The sequence below is a fragment of the Lycium barbarum genome, chromosome 6 (genome assembly GCF_019175385.1).
Source record: "Lycium barbarum isolate Lr01 chromosome 6, ASM1917538v2, whole genome shotgun sequence".
Taxonomy (NCBI): Eukaryota; Viridiplantae; Streptophyta; class Magnoliopsida; order Solanales; family Solanaceae; genus Lycium; species Lycium barbarum.
Genome location: NC_083342.1, coordinates 128,841,178 through 128,864,348, shown reverse-complemented (window position 1 = coordinate 128,864,348; position 23,171 = coordinate 128,841,178). Strand labels below are relative to the sequence as shown.

At 34.2% G+C, this 23,171-nt stretch overlaps 2 protein-coding genes across 5 annotated transcripts; both read left to right on the top strand.

Annotated features, from left to right (window-relative positions):
* The first annotated feature begins 1,175 nt into the window (after positions 1–1,175).
* LOC132598855 (gamma-glutamyl peptidase 5-like) lies at positions 1,176–6,692 on the top strand. The gene is made up of 4 exons (XM_060311981.1): positions 1,176–1,680; positions 5,359–5,508; positions 5,658–5,825; positions 6,383–6,692. Exons 1-4 carry the CDS (start codon positions 1,372–1,374, stop codon positions 6,482–6,484), a joined length of 729 nt encoding a protein of 242 aa, XP_060167964.1. The 5' UTR covers positions 1,176–1,371; the 3' UTR covers positions 6,485–6,692.
* Positions 6,693–11,557: 4,865 nt separating this feature from the next.
* Positions 11,558–22,945, top strand: LOC132598854 (dynamin-related protein 3B-like). 4 transcript variants are annotated; one of them, XM_060311980.1, is made up of 21 exons: positions 11,558–12,138; positions 13,810–14,092; positions 14,172–14,200; positions 14,296–14,397; positions 16,185–16,253; positions 16,338–16,397; positions 17,259–17,372; positions 17,546–17,594; positions 17,750–17,859; positions 18,389–18,481; positions 18,600–18,692; positions 18,773–18,910; positions 19,292–19,405; positions 19,502–19,597; positions 19,733–19,781; positions 20,245–20,393; positions 20,488–20,634; positions 21,416–21,468; positions 21,676–21,775; positions 22,148–22,334; positions 22,413–22,945. In XM_060311980.1, the coding sequence occupies exons 1-21, from the start codon at positions 11,764–11,766 to the stop codon at positions 22,418–22,420; spliced, it is 2,418 nt and encodes an 805-aa protein (XP_060167963.1). In that variant the 5' UTR covers positions 11,558–11,763; the 3' UTR covers positions 22,421–22,945. The 4 variants fall into 4 exon arrangements, with proteins under 4 accessions (XP_060167963.1, XP_060167962.1, XP_060167961.1 ...); XM_060311979.1 differs by having other exon boundaries at positions 22,410–22,945; XM_060311978.1 differs by having other exon boundaries at positions 19,739–19,781; positions 22,148–22,945.
* Positions 22,946–23,171: the final 226 nt, after the last annotated feature.

The window sequence follows — 23,171 nt, the reverse complement described above, 5'->3', positions numbered from 1 at the left end:
GCAAGGCAAGGTTTTCATAAAAACTATGCTTATTCAGGGTAAAGTTATGCCTTAACACATAATTCTTTAGTATCCTACAGAACTATTCAGGACAAGACATAGTTCTGTAAGATAACTTAATAGAAACTATGTCTCTGTCGGATAAGTTAATTTCTACAGAACTATACTGGACAAGGCATACTTTCTATGTAACTTTGTCGGAATAGACATAGTTTGTTATGAAATCTTGCCTTGCGATTTTTTTTTTCCTCTGCTGGGGTTCGAACTCAGAATGTCAGCGGCATTTTCGGTCAATTTTTTATTACTTAAAGTGCCAAAGGGAAAAAATTAAAGACCACCCCAAGAGAGGGGCAATGTTGCCCTTTTAAATTCGCCTTATGTGATGTGAATTCAAATTAGTTGAGGTCCTAACGTGAATATCATACACTAGGAGAAAATCAAAATATAACTAAGGAAATGTAGATTATAAAATTCACAGCGATAAAATAATTATAAGTAGGAAATAACAATTGTATTACTTTATTTTAGTATAATAGGTGTTATAATCTATGAATTCTCTGATTCATTTTTTCTAAAATAAATTCAAGTGTTTTTTAGCTTGATCTTAAATCTATGTTAGATTTGGTCTCGAATGTGAACTTGATTCGTACAATAATTATTTCATGAATATGTAAATTTGATCTTGAGAAGCTTGGTATTTGATTTCCCTTGCTAAATTTAATATTGAATGCCTTAGTTGCTTGCAGGTTGTAAAAACTTATAACGTTTGATCCACGAGTTTCCTCTAGCTTCTTATCTGAAATTTGGTGTCTTTTCTGAATTATGAGAACCCCTATTTACACTTGTAGGAAGAAAAAGTCGTGATGATGCCACACTCTTTTGGCCAATCAGATTCAAGTGGCATGATAATATTTGATTGACCGGAACATGTGATCACATGTACGTACACGTGGAATATTTTCATTGACCAAGGATACTACATCATTTTGACATGTGACATGATGCTATTAGCTATTTTTGGTATGCCACGTCACTTGACACGTGGCACCAATAGCTTCAACATAATCAAGGGGTAATTTGGTCATTGGAACTACTTAGTAAACGGAGAATCAAAGGACGAAATTGCAAATAAATTAAATTTATTCACCTCTTTCACCTTATATAAGCACCTTATTTTTCCTCATTCTTCATCAATTCATAAGCGAAACAAAATTGTAAAAAAAACTCCATTTCTCTCTCCCTCTCTCTAGGCCTTCCACTAGAGAGAGAATTTGTATTTGTATACATATAATATATCAGTGAGAGAGAATATAGGAGGGATTTTTTTTTTCTTTACCTTTGAAAATTCATCAAATCAGTAATTAATTAACAATGGAAGGAAAAAAATTCGCAGTTCTATTATGTGCAGAGGATTCAGAATACGTGAAAAAGAAATACGGAGGTTATTTTGGGGTTTTCGTGAGAATGCTGGGGGAGGAAGGTGAAACGTGGGATGTTTTCCACGTGGCACGTGGCGAGTTTCCGACAGATGATGAGATCGGAGAATTTGATGGATTTGTGATCACCGGTAGTTGTAATGACGCTCATGGTAATGATTTGTGGATCTGCAAGTTACTGAATTTGCTCAAAAAACTTGATTCTATGAAGAAGAAAGTTTTGGGTATTTGCTTTGGACACCAGGTAATTTTTTTACGCACCAAACACTTCATTTTCAAACTGTTAATTCTTATTTTGGCTGTTGAGATTTGTTTAAAATTCGTTTACTTACAAGTTACAGCTGTCTTTTTAATTTGTTTCTCTTTCTAGTCTTTGCTGTCTTTTCCACTTGTCACGGAGGTATTTGTTTTTTTTTATCCAGTACGTTTCATACGTGGCTTTTTACTAGAAATATTTTCACAATATAAATAATCCTAACATATATTTTTAAAAAAAAATAAAAATCAAAAAGCTAGTCCTCGAAAATCTTATTAAAACGCTTACCAATTATTTCAAATGGTTTTGTAAAGTTTCAGAAGTATATAGTACTCCCTCCATCCCAAAAAAATTGTCTTGATTCGGATTACGAGGGTCAAATTAACATGTTCGATGTGATTGCGGAATAAAATCTATAAAAAAAATTGAAATAGAAATTAGATATTTAAAAACTAGTACATAAATATAAGTCCAAATAGTAACTATGATATTTTTTTTTGGACGGAAGGAGAAACATTTAACAGTAGTAACTTCGAAGAAATAAATTAACAGTAGTGGCATTTTAGTAACTTGCGTAATAGTTTGTTTTTAAAATAACTTTACTTTTTAAATTATGAAAATGAATTATTATAAGAGTGAATCCCACTTACATTTAAGGCTTGAGAAACGATACACCCCTCACATATTGAATGAGAACGATAACCCCCCTCTATCAAATATTTTCCGATGAGAATTTTCGTTTTTTAATAAAGTTTTTTTTTTCTTTCTAGAATTAAATACAAAAATATATATCTTTTATTATTGTCACATTCACCTATTCCGCTGAAAATAATGTATAACAGCAACTTGAAAAAATCTGTTAAAAAATATCTTTATTAAAAGGGTGAAAATGATTTTCACCCCCAACTTTGCTTTAAAAATCAAACTCCCCCCTCAACTTTGAACAATAGACATTCTTCTCCCTTTATTCTATGCAATGACTGTTTCATCCTTATTTTTTTTTCAATCCTCCATTTATGTAATACATTTTTATATTATATATAATAATTATTTTTTAATGTAGGTATTTATAGATTCTTATGTAAGTTCATTAACATTATAAGTAGAATAATACTTTTATGAATTTGTAACAAAATCTAATGTTATTTTTTATGATTGTTCAATATTATATGCAGTAAGTGTATATATGTGTACAAGCATGTGTGTATATTTAAGTTGCACTTCTCTCTTATTCCCTATTGTTTGTATAATAAAATTCCTTTACAGTATAAATAAATCATTTTTAAAAATTTACCTCTATTTTTTAATTGTTTTTGCATTACCTGCATATAAATATATTTATAAAGTTATGACGAACCATTTTTCACTTGTATAAATAAATATTAAAGTTTTTATTATTTTTAATAAAATTAATTTTTTGTTTATTCTGCTAATTTGTTTTATTATAAAACATCATTAACTTATATACTCAATTAGTAATCTCAATTGTTTCTTCGACTGCGAGATAATATTTATTTGTTATAATACATAAATTAAAAAAATGAAAAATATCATAATTTTAAAGAAGTAAAAAATAAAAAGACAAAAGTTGATAATGTAAAGGGTGAAATAGGCATTTAAAAAAGTCAATTAGGATAAAGGGGGGAGAATGCCTATTGTTCAAAGTTGAGGGAGGAGTTTGATTTTTAAAGCATAGTTGGGGGGAGTAAATGATTTTCACCCTTATTAAAAACAAAAAATTCTCACCGAAAAATATTAAATAGGGGGTTATCGTTCCCATTCAATATGTGAGGGGATATCTTTTCCCAACCCTTAAATGTTAGGGGGTAAAGTGGGATTCCCTTAAGTACTAACTATTGAATCTTATGGGATTTTTGTATATTTCTGGAAATTTCAATATAGGTAAATGTTAACTTGGTAACTCTATTTTTTATGCTATGTGGTTGTTTAATGCTAGTTGAGAAAAATATTTTATTTGGAAACCCGCTCAGTCTGCAAACGCGTTTGGACAATTGGCAATGTTATTTTAATAGCAATTTCCATGTTACCAAATTTAGTCTTAATTTTTCTCTGCCATCCGCAGGAAAAGGTGACTTTTGCCTAATTCTTTTTTTTGACCAAGTTCTTCTTTTATTACTACTAAAACTTACCGATCTTTTCGGTACAAAAACACGTCTTTATTAAGGACAAATGTTTTTCAAGGGATTGTCCAAAGTAAAAAAATAATTGCCTTGGACCACCAAGGGGGTTTGGATTCGAGTTGTTAGAATAGTCTAACTTTTTTTATAGCAAGTTGTTTCTCCCCGATGTATTTACCGGTGTAATCTAATCCAAATTGAATCTATAGATTTCGATTACCAGATTCTTTAAAGAGCAAAAAGTGATTGCCTTGGCTTTACTAGTAAATGAGACTTGGCTTGAGTGAGATTTGGGACCATTTGCTAAAAAGAGACTGAAAATTTTGGAAATCAAATTGACTATTTTCTGGCTAGAGTAAATGAGACTTGGATAGAGCAGATTGGATGGTACCTTAATAACAATCTTAGATCATTTGGTCCCCTCAGGCCCATCTGGATAATTCAAATGTGGATCAAAAAGTAGACAGCCTATATATTTTGGGATTTTTTCTCTGATGTTGAGGCAGATATCGGAATTCTTTGTCAGCCATTCTTGCTTAGTCACGTGTTTGTCACCTAACTTAATATAAAGTGTGACAGATGATTTAAAACCGTCCAATTCAAAAAATATCTAACATATTGCAACTATATACCACACGACAAATCAGTCCTTATAACTAAATGATCTTCTAGGGCAGAGAGTTTGAGTTTTCGACCCTATGCTAAACAAAACTATCCAGGTTTCGATTAGGGTGTCTTTGTACAGCAATGAGTACAAAATTTGTGCACTTTTAGTGTATATTTTTTACATCTCAGGTTAAGTATTTGACCAACAATATTAGGTATATTATAACTTGAAAAATAAAATAAAGACCTCCTATAATCGATAAAATTACATTAACAATTAAAAAAAATCAATGTTAATGTATCGAACGTATTGTCATAGCAATTAGGCCATGACTAAGTAATTTTCCCGTTCAAGATCCAAGATTTATTTTATGTTATCTAACAACACCCTACTTGTTACTATATTTTATGATAACGCCCATGAGAAGGATTAATTAATAATTAAGTAGAAAGATAAGCTCGTCGTGTACGTGGCACATAGCTGACACTGTCGGTGATATATTCCAACCTCCAAATCCAACATTACCCACCAAGATAGAAAATGAGAGATTTAGGATTGGCCGCAAAGACAGCTTTATATGGTGGCTGCCACTGTTATTGTCTTACTATTACGACGTTAATATTGTATGTATATATTGATGGCAAAATCCACCAAACTTTTTGTTTCATATTCATAAATACGTATCGCAGTTTATGTAAGAAGTGTGACAAATGTCATGCATTTACTGCTAAATTTTGTAGTGATCCAAACGTGTCAAAAAAAAAGAGAGTTATCTTCGAAGTTTTGACTTATTATGATGCAATTTAATCTGATTTGATTTTTATGGTTTCTAGCTTAATTTTCTTTGTCCATTTCTTTTCTAGAGCTATTTCCTTTGGTTTTATATATTTGTATCTGAAAGTATCTCTTAATGTGCTGTAGATATTAGGACGATCATTGGGCGGAATTATAGAGAGAGCCACTACTGGATGGGACATTGGCATCACCACAGTTAATTTATCAACGTCAAAAGAATTCAACGCTCTCACCTTACCTGCATTTTTGCAAGTTATTGAGTGTCACCGTGATGAGGTTTGTCTCAAAACACTATCAAATTCGCCTATTTTTTCTGACTCTTAATTTTTCTTAACCTTAGCATTCTTCTTTTGTATTGTTCTTGAAGGAAAAAAATGTATGGTTTAGTACAAAATTAGCTAAAATTTGTTGTGATTTGGAATTAGATCCGTGAGCTTCCACCCAAGGCAGAGGTGATGGCATGGTCCAACAAGACTGGAATTGAGATGTTTAGGTGTGGTGATCACATCATGGGCATACAAGGTCACCCCGAGTACACCAAGGACATTCTTCTCCATCTCATTGATCGTCTTCTTCAACGCAACCTTATTGAGGTATTCGTTTATATGTTTGTACCCCTCTCATATTAAGCCATAATCCCCTTCTGAAAATTTATCTACCATTTTATGGTGTAAAATTCTGTTTTTGCTATGAATGTAGTATATCACTATATACCTTCTTCAAAAAAATAACAACATATATGGCATTAATCGAAGGTATTCGGTAGATGCAAGCAAAACTCGGTAGCTTTGCCCTAGAGTAAATTCACTTAATATGCATAAATAATTTATCTAAAATTTAATAAGCTGCCATTTCTAGAGCACAAAACTAATTATAAACTCAAAATCCTAACCCTGCCTAAGTTAAAATGATTCATCAGTCCATGTCCTTTTCAATCTAAGTGGTAATGGTCCTATTAACGTCGCCAATTTATTAGAATCTGACCTACTAGTAGGTGTGCCAAACGACGTCCTAAACAGTCAATGTTTCATACGTTTAGAATGTGTTGTTGTCCCTAAAGGCATGATTGAGATACTATATTTAAAATCTGTGTGAAATTATTTATTTTCAGTATATAGCTCGACTTTATGTTAAATTTCGTGTCATATAGGAGAGCATTGCTGATGTGGCCAAGGCGAAGGTTGAAGGGCGTGAGCCGGACAGGGAGATATGGAAGAAATTATGCGTCAACTTTCTTAAGGGTAGATTGTGATTTGAATATTTCTCAATTTATTAGAGGCTATTGGAATTGGTCACAACTGTAAATAGGAGATGCTGTTAGAAGAAATTTTGGGGGCCCAGGCCTGTTTTGGAGTTTGGACTTTAGGCATCGTTTAGGTGTCATCAAGAAATTTAAGATTATTTTTAACTATTGGAATTGACAATGTCATTGGCAATTGTATTATCTAGATTTTCATTAACTATCATCTCTACAACGTTCTTATTATGACCACAATATGTAACCAGTTCAAATTATAAATCCAAAAATAATCTGAATTTAGCACATTTTGGAGTGGTGGAGAGGCCAAAACTTTGAGAGATGAAACTTGGCTTCTCAATTGGCTATTCATAAAACGGACTAACATTTCGAATTCAAGAAAAAAAATCTACGGCAAGGATGAATTCCTAAAATGCCCCCACTAGTTTATTTGTTGGGATTTAAAGACTATGAAGTTTTTTTTACAGTTTAACGAAACCAGTTTGAAGTGGTGTATAACTAATTGTACCATGCAACTCCTGTACAGTAATATTTTTACTTGTATTCATATCTTTCTTCGTTCGTACTTTACTCAGTCAAAATTGTAATATTGCAGTCCATTACCAACTGACAACTTGTATATAGACACACACTCACTAACATCAAAGATTTAAATAGTTGAACATAAAAAAAAAATCATAAATCAAAATATTAATATATTTAACCTGTAGATATTACATAATATGTGTATTATCTAAAAAGAAAAAAAGGAAGGGAATCCCTAGGGGTATTTTGTGGTCTAGAACCCGTGATTTGGAGAGATTTAAGGAGCTAATCTTCAGGTTTCTAAGATGTGTGATTTGTAGCTAAGGTCAAGAAGATCATTCTTCCTCAATGGGATATTCCTCCTCCGAGCTGAAATCAACAATATCATCCTTCACAGGGCATTCCTTTCGTATGCAAGGAAGGCCGAAGCATCCTGTAAACAAGTGAGAGTCATTCACAAACCAAACATCCGTTACAAACAAAGATACTATATCATCTTAACAATAAGTCAATAACCCTGTAATTCTTTAATTTTCTGTCTTGGAAACGGATAGAGATAAAATACTCCACCAAGAAAGAGCTCACTGCAATTCCCTAACCAAAGCAAATATCTAGTTTCAAAAGTTTATTTATCCCACAAAAACCACATATTGAATCTCTACATCTATTCCCCTCCGAAAGCGAACAATCAATAATAAGATACTACAACAACAACGATAACGTACCCATGTACATCCATATTGTACATTCTTTAAGAGAGAAAAATAGTATAAAAGCAAATGCATTAGCATGATCTAAAAGAAGATTATAAAATCACAACTCAAAAACATGTATATATACAGATCCAAGATACTGACCAGAGCTCCAGCGAGACATTATGTCTTTGCGGGAGAAAGAGAATGCGCTAGGAATTTTTTCTAAAGAACATTAAAATAATGGTTTCCTTCCAATATATAATCACAATTTCTGCAGATTTTGCTGAAGAACACAAAAATAGTGATTTTCTATTCCTATACATAATCGAAATATATATGCCTTTAATAGAACAACAAATCAGCACTATGATCGGGTGAGGAAGAGTATTAATTAGGGAGTTTAACTAGTATCCACTGTTGGTAAAGCCCATTACATATAATTGTAGAAGGCAACCTGGACTCTAGATTTACTCTACCTGAATCTTTTAAGGATTATGATCTTGTTATCAAAAATAGGAAGTTATTTTCATTGATCGTCAATTTTTACTATATTGTTGTTCAACACCATTGAAGACAATTAGCATCATCAACCTTTGAAGCAATCACTATCACCAATATCCACAGGGGAACTGAATTTTTGAAACAAAATACCAAGAACAAAAAAGGGAAACTCCCAATTGCATGAGTCAATAATGTCGAAAGCTACACTTTAGATTTAGGACAACCATTATCAACATCATCAACATTCAACATATTCAGAAAATGAAGAATTAGAAACGCATTGTAGATAATCAGATATATTGTACGGCAAAAATTATACCAAACATGTAGAAATGGAAATAGGTTGGCACGTAAATATAGGCTACTCAAAATTAGGAAAGCAGATAGCTTGAAGATAATCACCTCCAGAGCACCAGCGAGGCATTATTTTGCGAAACAAGATTTTAAATGGTGGTTTTATTTTTAATATTACAACTAAATTTAGGGATTCTGTTCTCTAACGCAATTAAGAGTTGAAACAAACAAGTGAAATATGGCGTCACCGTCGCCAAAGAATATTTGTTGAGGTTCGCATATAAGTTGTCAACCTTTTAAATTGCTAATTCAGGAAGTCAATAACTTCTTCTTTTGGTATAGGACGTCTCCAAAGGACAAGTCAACATAATGTTAGACTGTAAAAAATAATCTCACCTTTTATGTGTACTCTGTTTTTTAATCTCCAGAGTATAAAGTAATCATACCATCTTTTATTTATATATAATTCTGTTCAAACTTAACGGAAATATAGTATCTTTTTTCTTTTTTTCTTTTTTGAGATTTGAGGACATCATCGGTTCTTCTCCCTCTGTCCCAATTTATGTGATATTCGAGAGTCAAACCTTTTTATTTTGACCATAAATTCGGACATACAATCTTTAAGTTTCTTGAAAATAATTTACATATTTAGAAACTGGATAAAAAATACTACAAATCATAATTATTAATAATTTAAAATATTTAAAGGTCATGCGAATAAATCGTGATCAAAGATTTTCTTGTTTGACTCTCGAACTCCGAACAATATCACATAAATTGGACAGAGGGAGTAATATTTTTCTCTCATATAAAGTTTGTGACTCTTGATTTAACATTAATGTACTATGATGTTATTGTTGTTGTTATTATTATTATACTAATAATAATAATAATAATAATAATATTGTGATGATATTATTAATTATTGAAAATGTATTTTTCAAAAACACAAATGCCTGACAGGGAAAGTCGTATAGGAAAAAAAATCATCTGAACTGCATGAAGACAAATAAGTACTTATCAAATACATCTACTTGATTACAATTGCAAGTGGTATGCCACGATCTCGGAGATAGTTTTTGTGTCCTACATGATGTTCGCATGATCTTCCAAACCATTTGCAGCCCTAAATAATGGAATATTGAAAGAATTTAGAGGTTTGTAGGTTGCTAGCTAGAAAGTAAATTATTCGCATACTAAAATTAGTATAATTAATAGATCATCATGTTCGGCAGCATTTTAGTAGTTATCTATAAAATTTAACACATCAACGTGTACGGTGTTTGGTTGCCGGTTTACAAATTCGCATAACTAAAATATGGGTAAAAACTTGCCCACACTGGATGTCCAAATCAGTGGATGTATGACATGTGTCTAAGTATATACAACTATCACTTAACCATGGTTAATTAATGTATATGTTCACTTCATTAAATCACTTAACCATGGTAAATTATAATGATTTGGTGTAAACACCCGGTGTGCGTAAATATTTACCCTAAAACATGTATTATAAGTTATGAGTCAATTTATATATTATTATGTACATAGAAGATGAAATAACTAAACCCTACAACCCGCATAAATCTCGAACCAACAACTAAATGACCCTTTATAGGTAAAAACTTATTAGACATTACATCACATTATATTAATTTATCATGATTATGTGACAAATTAAAATAATTTTTTATCAATCAATTATAATTTAATGATAATCATATTGTAAAACTATGCCATATAGTCATTAAATTGATCTAAATCCCCAATACAAATAAATATTTACGAATTTACAGCCTTCTCACATCGGAAATAGGACCAAAAAAGGTGTTATTATAGTATACCATAATCTTTATCTAAAATACTATATAGTCAGTATATACACACAAATACATATGTAATAATATAAAAAGCAAGGTTTTAATCTCCCTTAACCCCTCCCCACAACTTGGTTTATTTTTTATTTTTCTAAACACAAATTTACAGACACGATAACTTGGTCCCAAGGATTTCTCTTTTATTTTGGTTTTGTGTTTCTTGGGCGGTAAGAGAGAATAACTTCTTTTTCTACCCAATCCATGACTCCTCATCTCAATCAAACCTCTATCTACGTCTAGAGTTTCACTCTCATCAATCTTAGTATGTTGTTATAATTTAATAATAATCATATTTGTAAAACTACGTTACATATAGTTATTAAATTGATTAAATACCCGCTATAAATAAATATTTACGAATTTACACGCCTTCTCCTCCTCGGAAATAGGACAAGAAAAGGTGTTAAAATACTAATCAATATACACACAAATACATATATATTGTGAACCTTTTTGGAGTAAGGAAGTCAAATTTTATAACTTTAACTGTAAATTTGATATAGATTTTTCAAGTTTGTAAAAATAAAATTTATATATTTAGAAACTAATAAAAAATAGTTTAAGAGCTCGTTTGGATTGACTTATAAGTTGCTGAAAAGAACTTATAAGCTGTTTTCAGTTTTTTTGAGTATTTGACTGGCAAACTTAAAGTCATTTTGTGCATAAAATAAGCTCAAAAAAATAATTGGGCCCGTTTGACTTAGCTTATCTAAAACAGCTTATAAGCTGATTTTTTTAAGCCCATTCAAACAGGCTCTAAGACGTAAGCCCGTTTGGATTGGCTTACAGCTTAAAGCTGTTTGCAGCTTATAAGCTGAAAAAAATAAGTTGGGGTAGTCCAACTTATTTTTTTTGGCTTATAAGCTGTTTTCAGCTTATAGGCTGCTTTAGATAAACTAAGTCAAATGGGTTCAATTATTTTTTTGAGCTTATTTTAAGCATAAAATGACTTTAAGCTGGCCAGCCAAACACTCAAAAAAGCTGAAAACAGCTTATAAGCCAACTTATAAGCCAATTCAAACGGGCTCGTACAGTAATTTATAAACTCATCAAATAGTACTAAGTTCACATAAATTGAAACAGAATGAGTAATATAAAAATCAGAAAAAATAAGGTTTTAATCTCTCTAAATTAGGCTAAAAACAAAAAATACAAAATACAAATACAAATTGCTTCCCCGCAATTTACAGACATGATAACAGCATAGGTGTTTGGTCCCGTTCAAATTGGGAAAAGGAATTCTGTTATTAATTTTGGTTCTTGGGCAGTAAGAGAACAAATTCCTTTATTTCTACCCAACAATTCCCCTCCTCTATCCCACTTCTAGGGTTTTATTATTTTTACACTCATCAAATCAAAATTTACTAAATCAAACTTCACAATGACGGAAGAAAAAGTGCCGACAAGCACTGGCGGCGATGCTGCTGCGGCGGCGTCATTAGGTCATTCAGTGATACCAATCGTGAACAAACTTCAAGACATATTTGCACAGCTTGGTGGTCAATCTACAATTGAGTTGCCACAAGTTGCTGTTGTAGGCAGTCAAAGTAGCGGGAAATCAAGTGTGCTTGAAGCACTTGTAGGTCGAGATTTCTTGCCTAGAGGTTCTGATATATGTACTAGGCGACCTCTTGTTTTACAGCTCCTTCAAACTAAGCCTAATCCTGATAATGCTACTGATGAGGAATGGGGAGAGTTTTTGCACCTTCCTGGAAAACGTTTCTATGATTTCAATCAAATTCGTTGGGAGATTCAGGTATTAATTACACTTTGAATTTCGTATTCAAATTGGATGCACTCGAATGTATCTAGTTTTATTTTTATTTTCTTAGCATATCTGTTGGTTTATAGGAGGGTAATACGTTAAAAGCTTTGTCTCGTTTGTCATTCCTTACTAATCTATGCAATAGAAATTTAAAATTCAAAAAAGTAGATTCATCCTAAACCTAAGCAACTTATTATGCTAAAAAAATTACTGCAGTAACTGAAAGCAGTTTTCAGCAATATGTATGCATGGTCCAAGAGGAAGGTAGTTAGTTTGATTGAATAGCAAATATTCTGTCTGAAGTCCTAACACCTAACTAGCTCATATACTGAATCAACCTATGCAGTACGTTATAACTATCAGGGGAAGTAACAATGCCTAAAGAAAAATATGTTTGAATCTTTGTCTATCATTAGGCTTACTGGTTTACCCAACTTCTTTGCGGGATTTTGATTAGTGATTATTAGAAGATGAAAGGTTTATTCATAAGACTCAAGTTTTTATTAACCCCCCTTCCTGAGCACTAGTACACGTTTAGTTATGAACTTATGATGCGCCTAATTGATCTTAAAAGACTAAATTATTAAGTATTGCAACTATGCCTTGGTACACTCCCCAGACCCCACGATGTGGGATTTCACTGGGTTGTTGTTGTTGTTGCAACTATGCCTTGGTAAAAAACTAGTTCATTTATCCTTCCAAAAAAAAAAAGGTTAAAGTCTTGTAAAAAAAGAATTAGGGGTTTACATTACCATTCTCAAAAAAAAAAAAAAAAAGAATTAGGGGTGGTTTTCGGGCTATTGCATAGGATCGGGGTTTACCTGTGCGCACCCAAAGGGTAGCGGCTGCGGCTTCCCTTGTTATTAAAAAAAAAAAATTATTCATTTATCTTTCAATTGTGAGAACACCTAATATATCTTAAAGGACTAAATTATTAAGTATTTCTTTTTATGAAATAGACTAAACTGCTAAGTATTGCAACTATGCCTCGGTCAAAAAGTAGTTGAAGGTTGGTTATGCCCTCTATGTCCTTTCCACTCTATTCAAGCCATTGATTGGTTGATCTATTCACTCCTTTATCTTATGGGTGTAAGCATATGCTCTTTAAATTGTCATGCTAATTATGATGATATTATTGCTTAGATGTTATTGTACGCGCGTCCCGAGAATTACTCATCTTGGATTGTAAAACAGTGTTTTGGCATCTCATTTTGTACACTCACTAATTTAGTGGTTATATATGGACACTCCTCTTTCTTTTGCATAGGATCCACTTTGGTCATGGCATTATGTAGTTGAGAAACTGACGTGAATGTAAGTTATCGTTCAAAGGGACAATGCTCTACCCCTATTTTAACATATAAAATATCTATATGGTAAGCTCTATTCTAAAGATAGTGTCTCCCTGACATGAGCAAGGATAAACAGCAGTCTGATTGAAAAATTATTGGCTCGTCTGTGCACCAGTTATGGTTAAAGAAGATAGTTACTAGACTGACTGTGGATTTGATATGGAAATATATGCATAGTAACATCTAGTAGCAAGGACTGCATGAGGGAAGGACACTCAACATAATGCATCTCAATTATTGTTCATGTGATTTTTTTCCCTTGAAATTTCGTTCTCTTTTCTAACTGCCAATCTTTCATCATCGGCATTAGGCAGAGACAGACCGGGAAGCTGGAGCAAACAAAGGTGTCTCAGACAAGCAGATACGGTTGAAAATTTTCTCACCAAATGTTCTTGATATTACTCTAGTGGATTTGCCTGGCATAACAAAGGTGCCTGTCGGAGATCAACCTTCTGATATTGAAGCTCGCATCAGAACAATGATAATGTCGTATATTAAGCTCCCAAGCTGCTTAATATTGGCAGTAACACCGGCTAATTCAGACTTAGCCAACTCTGATGCTCTTCAGATTGCTGGAAATGCTGACCCTGACGGTATGTTGCAACAAATGTATTCTATGCTAGGGAGTTTGGTTGTTTAGGTGCTTTCTTATATGAGAGATTCTTCTTGCAGGTTATCGAACCATTGGAATCATCACAAAGGTCAGTGAGAAAGGAAATGAATTTCATCCTTCTGTTGATTATATCTTTTCTCTGATTATTGTTTTAACTGGGTTGTGTTTCCATTGTTTCCACAGTTAGACATCATGGATAGGGGTACTGACGCACGTAACTTTTTACTTGGAAAAGTGATTCCCCTTCGCCTTGGTTATGTTGGTATAGTGAATCGTAATCAGGAGGTAATACATCCAGCTACACTTGTGGTGGAGAATATAGTTTATCTCATGAGTTTTTGTTTTTTCTTGATTTTCGCTCATTTGAGCTTTCATATGAATGTTTTGGAGTTGCATATGAGGTTACCATATTTTTCTTAAAACCTTTTATTCTTATTAGGCATGTTGCGATGGGTGTAGAACCAAAAATGAAAAAGTGTCCACTTTCTTCATGGATATCTGCAGTTCTTATGGTCTGCGAGAGGCACCTCTACCAAGTTTTCTGTTCCTGGGAGTGGTTTTGTTTATCTTATTGCATATTTTTGACATTATTACTAAATTTTAACTGATACCTTAGAGATATGTAGTTTTGACCATTTTCATGGTCATCTTTGCACAACAAAAGCTTCAACTGTAGGACAATTAATTCTGTAATGCTGGCAATAATTATTTTTCAAATACTGTGCGGTAAATTGCATATTTACCTTCATGTCTGAAGCATGGGATACATTTCAGGTCTTATTTTCTTTTAAATCTCTTGGCTGCTAAATTGGTTACCCCACAACCTTAGGTACTAAGTTCTGCGTACATCCTACCCTCCCCAGACCCCACTTGTGGGGTTACACTGGGTATGTTGTTGTCTTTTGGCAGCTAAAGCTGTATTGGGCTGCTAGTTTTTCTTTTTGTAGTGTGATTTTCTTTTTCTGAACACAAAGTTATCTTTATTGAATACCACAAGCCACTGTTTTATTTTGAATCCTTAAATAATACAGTTATTTTTAAGGATTATTAAAAGCCACTAATAGGGCGCCATAACCCAAAATCCAAGGAAAAAGGACAATATTTTTGAAGCATCTACAATTAAACCTATGATGGATCAATAGAGGCGATAAACTGGTCAAGCTTTATGATTCCTCTCTGCAATCTTTCCTTTTGTGCCAAAAGAAAAGAGTCTTGTGGCATTATAGCACCCTATAATAGGCCTAAAGGACACAGATGAATGGATAGAGAAAGTTATAGACATTGAACACAAGAAGGGGACCAGAATGAGTGTCAGGATCCAATGCAACTTTACTGTAGCGAAGAAACTTGATAATCTTAAAAGTTGTATTCAAAATGTGGAAGATCTTAGCAGCCAGTGCACAAAATACAGCAATTCTACAATGTGTACTGTTTGTAGTAGTCTGCATTTATTAGTATATACAAGTGCAAGGTAAAGATTTTGTTCATCAGAGAGAAAATTATAGGTTAACAAGATCTAAGTTACTCGGACTCTTCACTTTTGGTGCCGCACCCGTGTTGACACGACGTGGGTGTCGGTGTGGGTGTGGGATCCGTACCCGATCTATTCAACCAATCTTGGGTACTTTGACCGACATCGACAGGAAATTCCTAACAGATTCAATATATTTATGTAATCAAAACAAAAGCTAAGGTGAAATTGAAGAATATGGAATACCTTGTATATAGAAATTTCTATGTCACTACTTTTCCTTTTATCTCCTTACGAGATTCTCCTCAAGTTTTTCACATAACATCTCATAATTTAGGTTATATAACTCTATTTTTAGATATTTGAATTATTTTTAGCCGAATCCCCGCACCCGTATCCATACTTGGATCCGTATCCCCGAATCTTAAAATTTAGATCATGAAGGATCCGACCTCTAGATCCACACTTGTGTCGGACACCGCACCTGAGTCCGAGCAATTCTACATATGAGCAACAGTATCTGTGTGCATATTTATTCATAAATATTCGTATATACTTGCTTCAGAAGATTTTAATACTATAGCTGAATTATTCAAAACAGGACATTATGATGAACCGGAGTATTAAGGATGCACTTGTAGCTGAGGAGAAGTTCTTCCGCAGTCGTCCTGTATGTTTTCTACCATATCTAATTTAGTTTATTTCATGTCTATATCCATTAACAATCTCCTGTTTTATCTATTTTTTCTTGAAGGTATATAGTGATCTTGCTGATCGCTGTGGTGTACCTCAATTGGCAAAAAAGTTGAACCAGGTAATCTTTGCTGGTCAAAGTAACGGTGATTCTTCTTTTATTGGGTTGCCACATTGCGCGCTTTACATCCTTTTAGGACCAAATGTTTATCAAAAAATGTGAAACCACAATAAGGTCAAACATAATATCTTTCAGTTACATTTCAAAATATCTCCAAATCAATTAATAACTTATAATTTTCATCCTCTAAAGTTTTTTCTGAGTTTTAAATATTTGAAATGTCGAATTCAAAAAAGAAAAGGGGCAAAAGGTCACGGTTTGAGAAATACTTTCACCTTGAAACTTAGACATGCTTACCTTGTCACTGGTGGTACACAGTAACCATGTTATGACACACGAGAAGCGCAGCATGAGCATTTATACATGTGGTGCGTAATGGCCTGTGTTATACCTTTCTTCTTGGGGTTTCCTGCGTATGTGATCAGAGATTTACCAAGCAGCTTATTTCGTCTTGAAAAGAAGCATCATAATCTGGACGGTCTTTCTGTATGACAAATTCTAGTTGCATCTTCTGTATGTGTCATCTAGTCTCCTAATACATACTTTGCTATTTTCGTTCTAAAAAATACATGCCTTGCTGTTTGTTGGATGAGATTCATGTCTTCCTTGCGATTTTTACTTATTTCTGGCGTTATTTTCTCTAAATACGTATTAAGGCTGTCTTTCCTGTTTATGGTTGCCCCTTTTTTACTTGCATTTGTGCAACAGATACCTGTTGCCTTCTTATTGTTTTCCACATCAATTAGATGATCGGCTATCACCCTGTTCCAAAGGAACTGCAAATTTCCCATTCCAGTTGTGGTACGGGACATCTTGTTGCTTTGAAATCAGATATTATCTTGAACTTCTTGTTTAATGCAGATTTTGGTGCAACACATCAAAACGCTTCTTCCAGGATTGAAATCGCGCATTAGTGCTGGACTTCTGTCTGTCGCAAAGGAGCATGCTAGCTATGGGGAGATCACGGAGTCAAAGGTAACTTCTTTTGTCTTCCCTATGCTTTACTAAGCACTGGCCTGAAGTTCTGGGGAGTTTGTTGTCAATTGTTGAGTCCTAGAGGGTTTCTTTCTGCTAGGTTTACTGTAGTTTGTCCAGCTAGTGTTTCCAAACTATTTATTGACATCATTGTGCTAATCCCCTGAATCTAGGCTGGTATGGGTGCTCTCCTTCTGAACATTCTTTCCAAGTACAGTGAAGGTAATGTGGCCTAAACCTTGCAATATTTGATAGTAGTCCTACTGGATTCTATCTCCCATATCTAATGTTGCTTTCTAGTATACCATTTACACTTCCTAACCTCATTACCAGTGTCTGTCTTTTTTATTTTGGTTTTTTCTTTGGGTCGAGAGCAGCATTCTCTTCAATGATAGATGGCAAAAATGAAGAGATGTCAACTTCTGAGCTGTCTGGTGGAGCAAGAATTCATTACATTTTTCAGAACATATTTGTAAAGAGTTTGGAGGTCCGCTTCTTCATATTCACATTTGAAATACCTACTTCATTCTTTTCTTGCTTGGAGAATTAAAATTCATCTATAGACTTGCTAATGTTTGCACATAAATGATGCCATTTTTGTCAATAGATAGCTAGTATGTATGCTTTTGTTGGTATAGCCAACTCTGTATGGGCTTATAATGATTTTGTTGGGCATTAAATTTTTTATCAGTATGGTCTTTCATAAATTGTTGCCTAGGGTGCGGCGCACATATACAATCCATGAATAATATTCATCTATTGTACGCTTAAGTTGGTTTTCATGCAGGAACGAAGTCGCATATTCAAATCTATCTTTCATTTTGAGTAGTCTTTATTGACTAGCTCCTGTCAATAAACCCCGAATATTCACAATATGTACAAGAATTCTAAATCTTCAAGGCTGTATAAAATGTGAATGACAGACACAAGAACTCTTTTGTAGCTTTGCATAATTAGAATGTTTATCCTAGTTCAGCTGCTTATCAAATTTCATCAGATTTCTCTTTCTCCTGCAGGAAGTTGATCCTTGTGAAGATTTAACCGATGATGACATCCGAACTGCCATTCAAAATGCAACGGGTGCCAAATCGGGATTGTTTGTGCCAGAAGTAACTCCAAAGGATTAACCTGTTCTTTGCTTTTGCTTTTGAGCCAATAGTTCAATGCTTTCCTGTAGTATTTCTGACAATTGGTTGGTAGCATCTTAATTATTGTGTAAATATGCAGGTCCCATTTGAAGTTCTCATCCGAAGGCAAATAGCACGTTTAATGGAACCGAGTTTTCAGTGTGCAAGATTTATATATGATGAGCTGGTTAAAGTAGGCCAATGTTGATTACCTTTTTATTCTGGTATTGCATTCTTATAATTTCTGTTCTAACTTGAATCATTCCTTCATAGATGAGCCATCGTTGTATGGTCAATGAGTTGCAACGGTTTCCAATTTTGAGAAAGCGCATGGATGAGGTTATAGGGATTTTTTTGCGTGAAGGACTGGGACCTTCAGAAGTAATGATTGGACACATTATTGAGATGGAGGTATGCCAAAGTGTTGGGTTTTATTTGATTTTGCTTATACCTAATACAATACGTACATACTTGCATCTATGATCAAGCTTATTGAGTTGATCGATTAGTGTCAACTATTTTTGAAATATTAAGCTAGAATTTGAATCCGTTCTTTTCGTACAGATCACAATCAAATTTTGCAATTGACGTATTGCTCTGCAGTTCTAGTTAACTACTGGTTTCAGGGTCTACACTCATATGATATCTGAGATAAAAAATAGCTCATCTGATAGTTGCCAAAAGCATCTTGCTGTAGAAGTTTGTGAATTGCTTTAGCAAATCACTAAAAATTCTTATGAATTTTTTGCTGTTAAAATTTGTAAATTGTTCAACCTAATTATTCTGTTGCAGATGGATTACATAAATACTTCACATCCAAATTTTATTGGCGGGAATAAAGCTATGGAGATTGCATCACAGCAGGTCAAGTCATCTAGGATTGCTGCACCTAATCCGAGGCAAAAAGTAATTGCTTCATTTGCTGTTTCACAGACTTTTGCAATTGGTCCTGCCAATTATATCATACTGATGTTAACCTTTTGTTTTCTTATTCCTACTCAGGATGGAGTGGATTTAGATAAAACGCCATCCCCTGAAAGAGGTCTAAAATCACGTGCTATCCTTGCCAGATCAGTTGGTGGTTTTGTCCCTGATCAGGTTGGCCTTTTCTGCTTCATCATCTCCAAGTTTGGTTTCTTCATCGTCTTCCTGATTGACATCGCACAGCTTTCAAATTTCAAGTAGTAAGAGACTTAAGTTATTTGCATTGATTATTGTTATTTTTTGGACCAGAAACAGGTTGTTCGGCCTGCTCCAGAAGTCGAGAAAACTACAGCGTCAGGTGTGTTTCTATCTGGTGATAAATGATATGTTCATTCATGCCACGTGTTTGTTACATGAACATACATGAGTTATTAGTTATTTATTACTAGTTAAATATTTATTGACAAGAAGGGAATGAATATCGTATACAAGGATTAGCTATTTGCAAATGGCACTTTTTGAAAAAGTCCTTCCTTATGTAACTCATGGTACTCTTTTCGAAAAGCACCCTGAATTTTGGTTTGCTGCTTAATATGGATTCATTTCCTCTGTCTGGACTCCTTATAATCTGTAGAAAGTAATCTTTTGCTGTATTGCCAAAGCCGCCAACAACAACATACCCAATGTAATCCCAGATGTGGGGTCTGGGGAGGGTAGAATGTACGCAGGCCTTACGTCCTTACCCCTAACTTGTAGAGATAGAGAGGCTGTTTCGGATAGACCTTATTGGCAAAGCCATTGCTGACATAGTTCTTCATTAGGATCAAATGTTGGTTCAAGTTGGGGAATATCATCAATATTTGGTGGCTCGGACAATCGTCCATCTGTAAAAGACAATTTCATAAGCAAGCCATTGAGTGATCCAGTACACAGCATGAATCATGCTTTCTCAACGATCCACTTGAGGGAGGTATGTGTTTTGAAAGCCCTTTTGCTGTATGATTCCTCTATGGATTAGGTTGTGATAAGATCAAACATGACATCTTTATTTGTTTTGCTTGAAGCCCCCAAGTGTTTTGAGGCCTTCAGAAACTCATTCAGAGGAGGTGACTATTGAAATTGCCATCACAAAGCTGTTATTGAGGTCATACTATGACATTGTCAGGAAGAATATTGAAGACTTCATACCTAAAGCAATCATGCATTTTCTGGTAATCCTGAATAGCAATGACTTGGTCCTTCACAGATTTCATGCTTTGATGTTTTTGACATCTATGTGAGTGGCCTTTCAATGGACTTACGCTTAGGGGTGCTTCATTTCTATCTAGTGGTAGTCTTGAGGATTCCTAAATCTACTCTTCTAGCAGTTTCTTTGTTCTGATTAAATGATAATAGTAGTTCTTCCGATCTCGTCACATTTCCTTATTTCCTACCTAAGGATGTTCTCTTCACGCAGATTGTTCAGCACTAGAAGACACTGACCCTAGAATAAGTAGTAGTAATATGCCAACATGCGATTTTAGATAACCTAGGGGCAGAATGGATAAAATTAACACAATAATCTGCTTTTTGTCATATTCTAAAAGCACAGGGGACTAGGGGTACTGTTTGGTTTTCTGCCAACAGCTGAGAGGCTAATTTTTATATGGGAAAAGTACTTTTCTCTGTTCTACCTTCAGCTAACTTCTTATTTTCTTATAGTACCTATCAGTCAATTCCATTCAGATATTTTTTCAATTGCTAATTCTGTGAAAATTCTGCACTTATTTATTTATCTGGTGGAAATTTCTGTATAGTTTGAATTATCTACTACCTTTGTTGATACAATTTTTCTAGATAGCCAATATGAGGGAAATAGTATCTGGTCTCTGTTAGCTTTATTAGACTCTGGGTGTTGTGTTTTCAGTTTCTAGTAAGAATCCTTATATGATTTTCATTTTCGATTCGGATTTCTTTTTTAATGACAAAAATGGTGTTAATCCATTTCTCCAGGTAAATCAGACCAAAAGAGAGCTACACAATGTGTTTATCAAGAAACTTTACAGGTATTCCAAGTGGAATTTCTTTTTTATCAAGATACTTTACAGGATAGTGGCTCATTGATCCTTCAGTATGCTTCTTAGCTGCAGGAATCTTTATGTGCTTATGTACTTGTATGTTGTTTCTGGCGCCTGGCAACTTGGGCACTGCAAATGCTACACATTTTGCATGTACTCGTAGTTCTTATCAATGGTGGTTGTTATTTGTTGCAGAGAAAACCTCCTCGAAGAAATGTTGCAAGAACCTGATGAGATAGCCATTAAGAGAAAGCGTACACGTGAGACACTTCGTGTTCTTCAGCAAGCTTTTAAGGTCAAATCTTCACCATTTTCACTCGGAGTATATTTTTGCATATATTGCATGTCAAGGCTCACTAAGCTTCAATATAGAATGTTTATGGTTTTGATAAGTTCCATCTTATTTTAGGCTTTGTTTAGGAACTAAGCAGAAAAACTTGTTTTGGGAATTTGCCTTTTTCTCATTGTCATCGCTCTCCTTGTGAAATCAGTTCTACCAGATATTCTGTTTGTCATTGTACTCCCTGTAAAACCGTCTGTAACTATATCCCAGTGGTGCCGATTCTTTAAGATGTTCTGTTTGTCATCGTTCTCTAGGTTCGCTTGGCTTATAATGACTTTACTTACTGAGTACCATTCAGCTGGAACTGATGTTTTCTGGTTTCAGACATTGGAGGAGTTACCGGTTGATGCTGAGACAGTTGAAAGGGGTTATAGCTTGGGTACTGATCCGACAGGCCTTCCAAGGATTCATGGGCTTCCAACATCATCAATGTACACAACAAGCAGTGGCTCAACTGATTCAAACACTGGTTCTCCTAGGAACTCTAGATCGCGCAATGCATCTCATTCAGGTGAGCTACAGTTACCAATGTATGGTGGTGCAGATTCAAACGGCGGTGGGCATAATTTTGGTATTTATCCAACAGTAGGTGTATAGAAGACTCAAAAAATTGCTGGGGGTGACCATTCATGAGTGAATTTATTTGATATCTCCACCATCGTTGCAAGCCCTCTTTGTCTCTGGTGCAGTGGAGCGCTACTATTCTTTGTCGTGGCCGATGTTTGCTAAGCTGACTGCTATTCGTTTACCCACATATTTTATATTTCATTAGTCAATTCATTGTTCGTAGAAGCTGTACTCAAAAAAATTAATAGGGAGTTTTCGTCTTTATAGGATGAGGCTAGTTTTGTTGCCTCTTGGAATGATAATTGGCCATTGTCTGGCCGTCAATTTTTGTGTTCGATCCTTCATTTGCTTTCTCAATTTTGTCAAATGCGATAATAGGAGATGTCATCACTTGTGTATAGTATTGCCTTGATGTTGGAGAATTCTTCATTTTCTGCACAACAATGTTCCTTTTTGATATAGATTGCTGTAATTTGAATGTTATATCTGATGTACCTGAAAAAGTGGGTCGACTTTTGTGGTCAAAATTATAAAATGTACGTGCGGATTTCATTATTTTTACTGTAGCAGTCCTTGCTTTGCCTGGGTATTTAGCGCCGACGAGCATAGAAATGACCCCAAGGCAATCCACAAAAATGCACATGTGGAGTCACCTACAGTTTTCTATAATCAACAGTACTCTTTTCTATAAGCCATATGCAGTTTAATAGTGCATTATTAATAAGTAAACCCAATAAGACTGGATTAGCTGATACATTACATTGGTGGATTTTGGCAATTC

Coding starts and splice junctions, on each gene's coding strand:
- LOC132598854 (XM_060311977.1), top strand. CDS start 11,764: ATGACGGAAGAAAAAGTGCCGACAAGCACTGGCGGCGATGCTGCTGCG. Junction 17,373..17,545: donor GGGAGATCACGGAGTCAAAG/GTAACTTCTTTT, acceptor CCCTGAATCTAG/GCTGGTATGGGTGCTCTCCT. Junction 18,911..19,291: donor GACACATTATTGAGATGGAG/GTATGCCAAAGT, acceptor ATTCTGTTGCAG/ATGGATTACATAAATACTTC.
- LOC132598855 (XM_060311981.1), top strand. CDS start 1,372: ATGGAAGGAAAAAAATTCGCAGTTCTATTATGTGCAGAGGATTCAGAA. Junction 1,681..5,358: donor GTATTTGCTTTGGACACCAG/GTAATTTTTTTA, acceptor AATGTGCTGTAG/ATATTAGGACGATCATTGGG. Junction 5,509..5,657: donor TTGAGTGTCACCGTGATGAG/GTTTGTCTCAAA, acceptor ATTTGGAATTAG/ATCCGTGAGCTTCCACCCAA.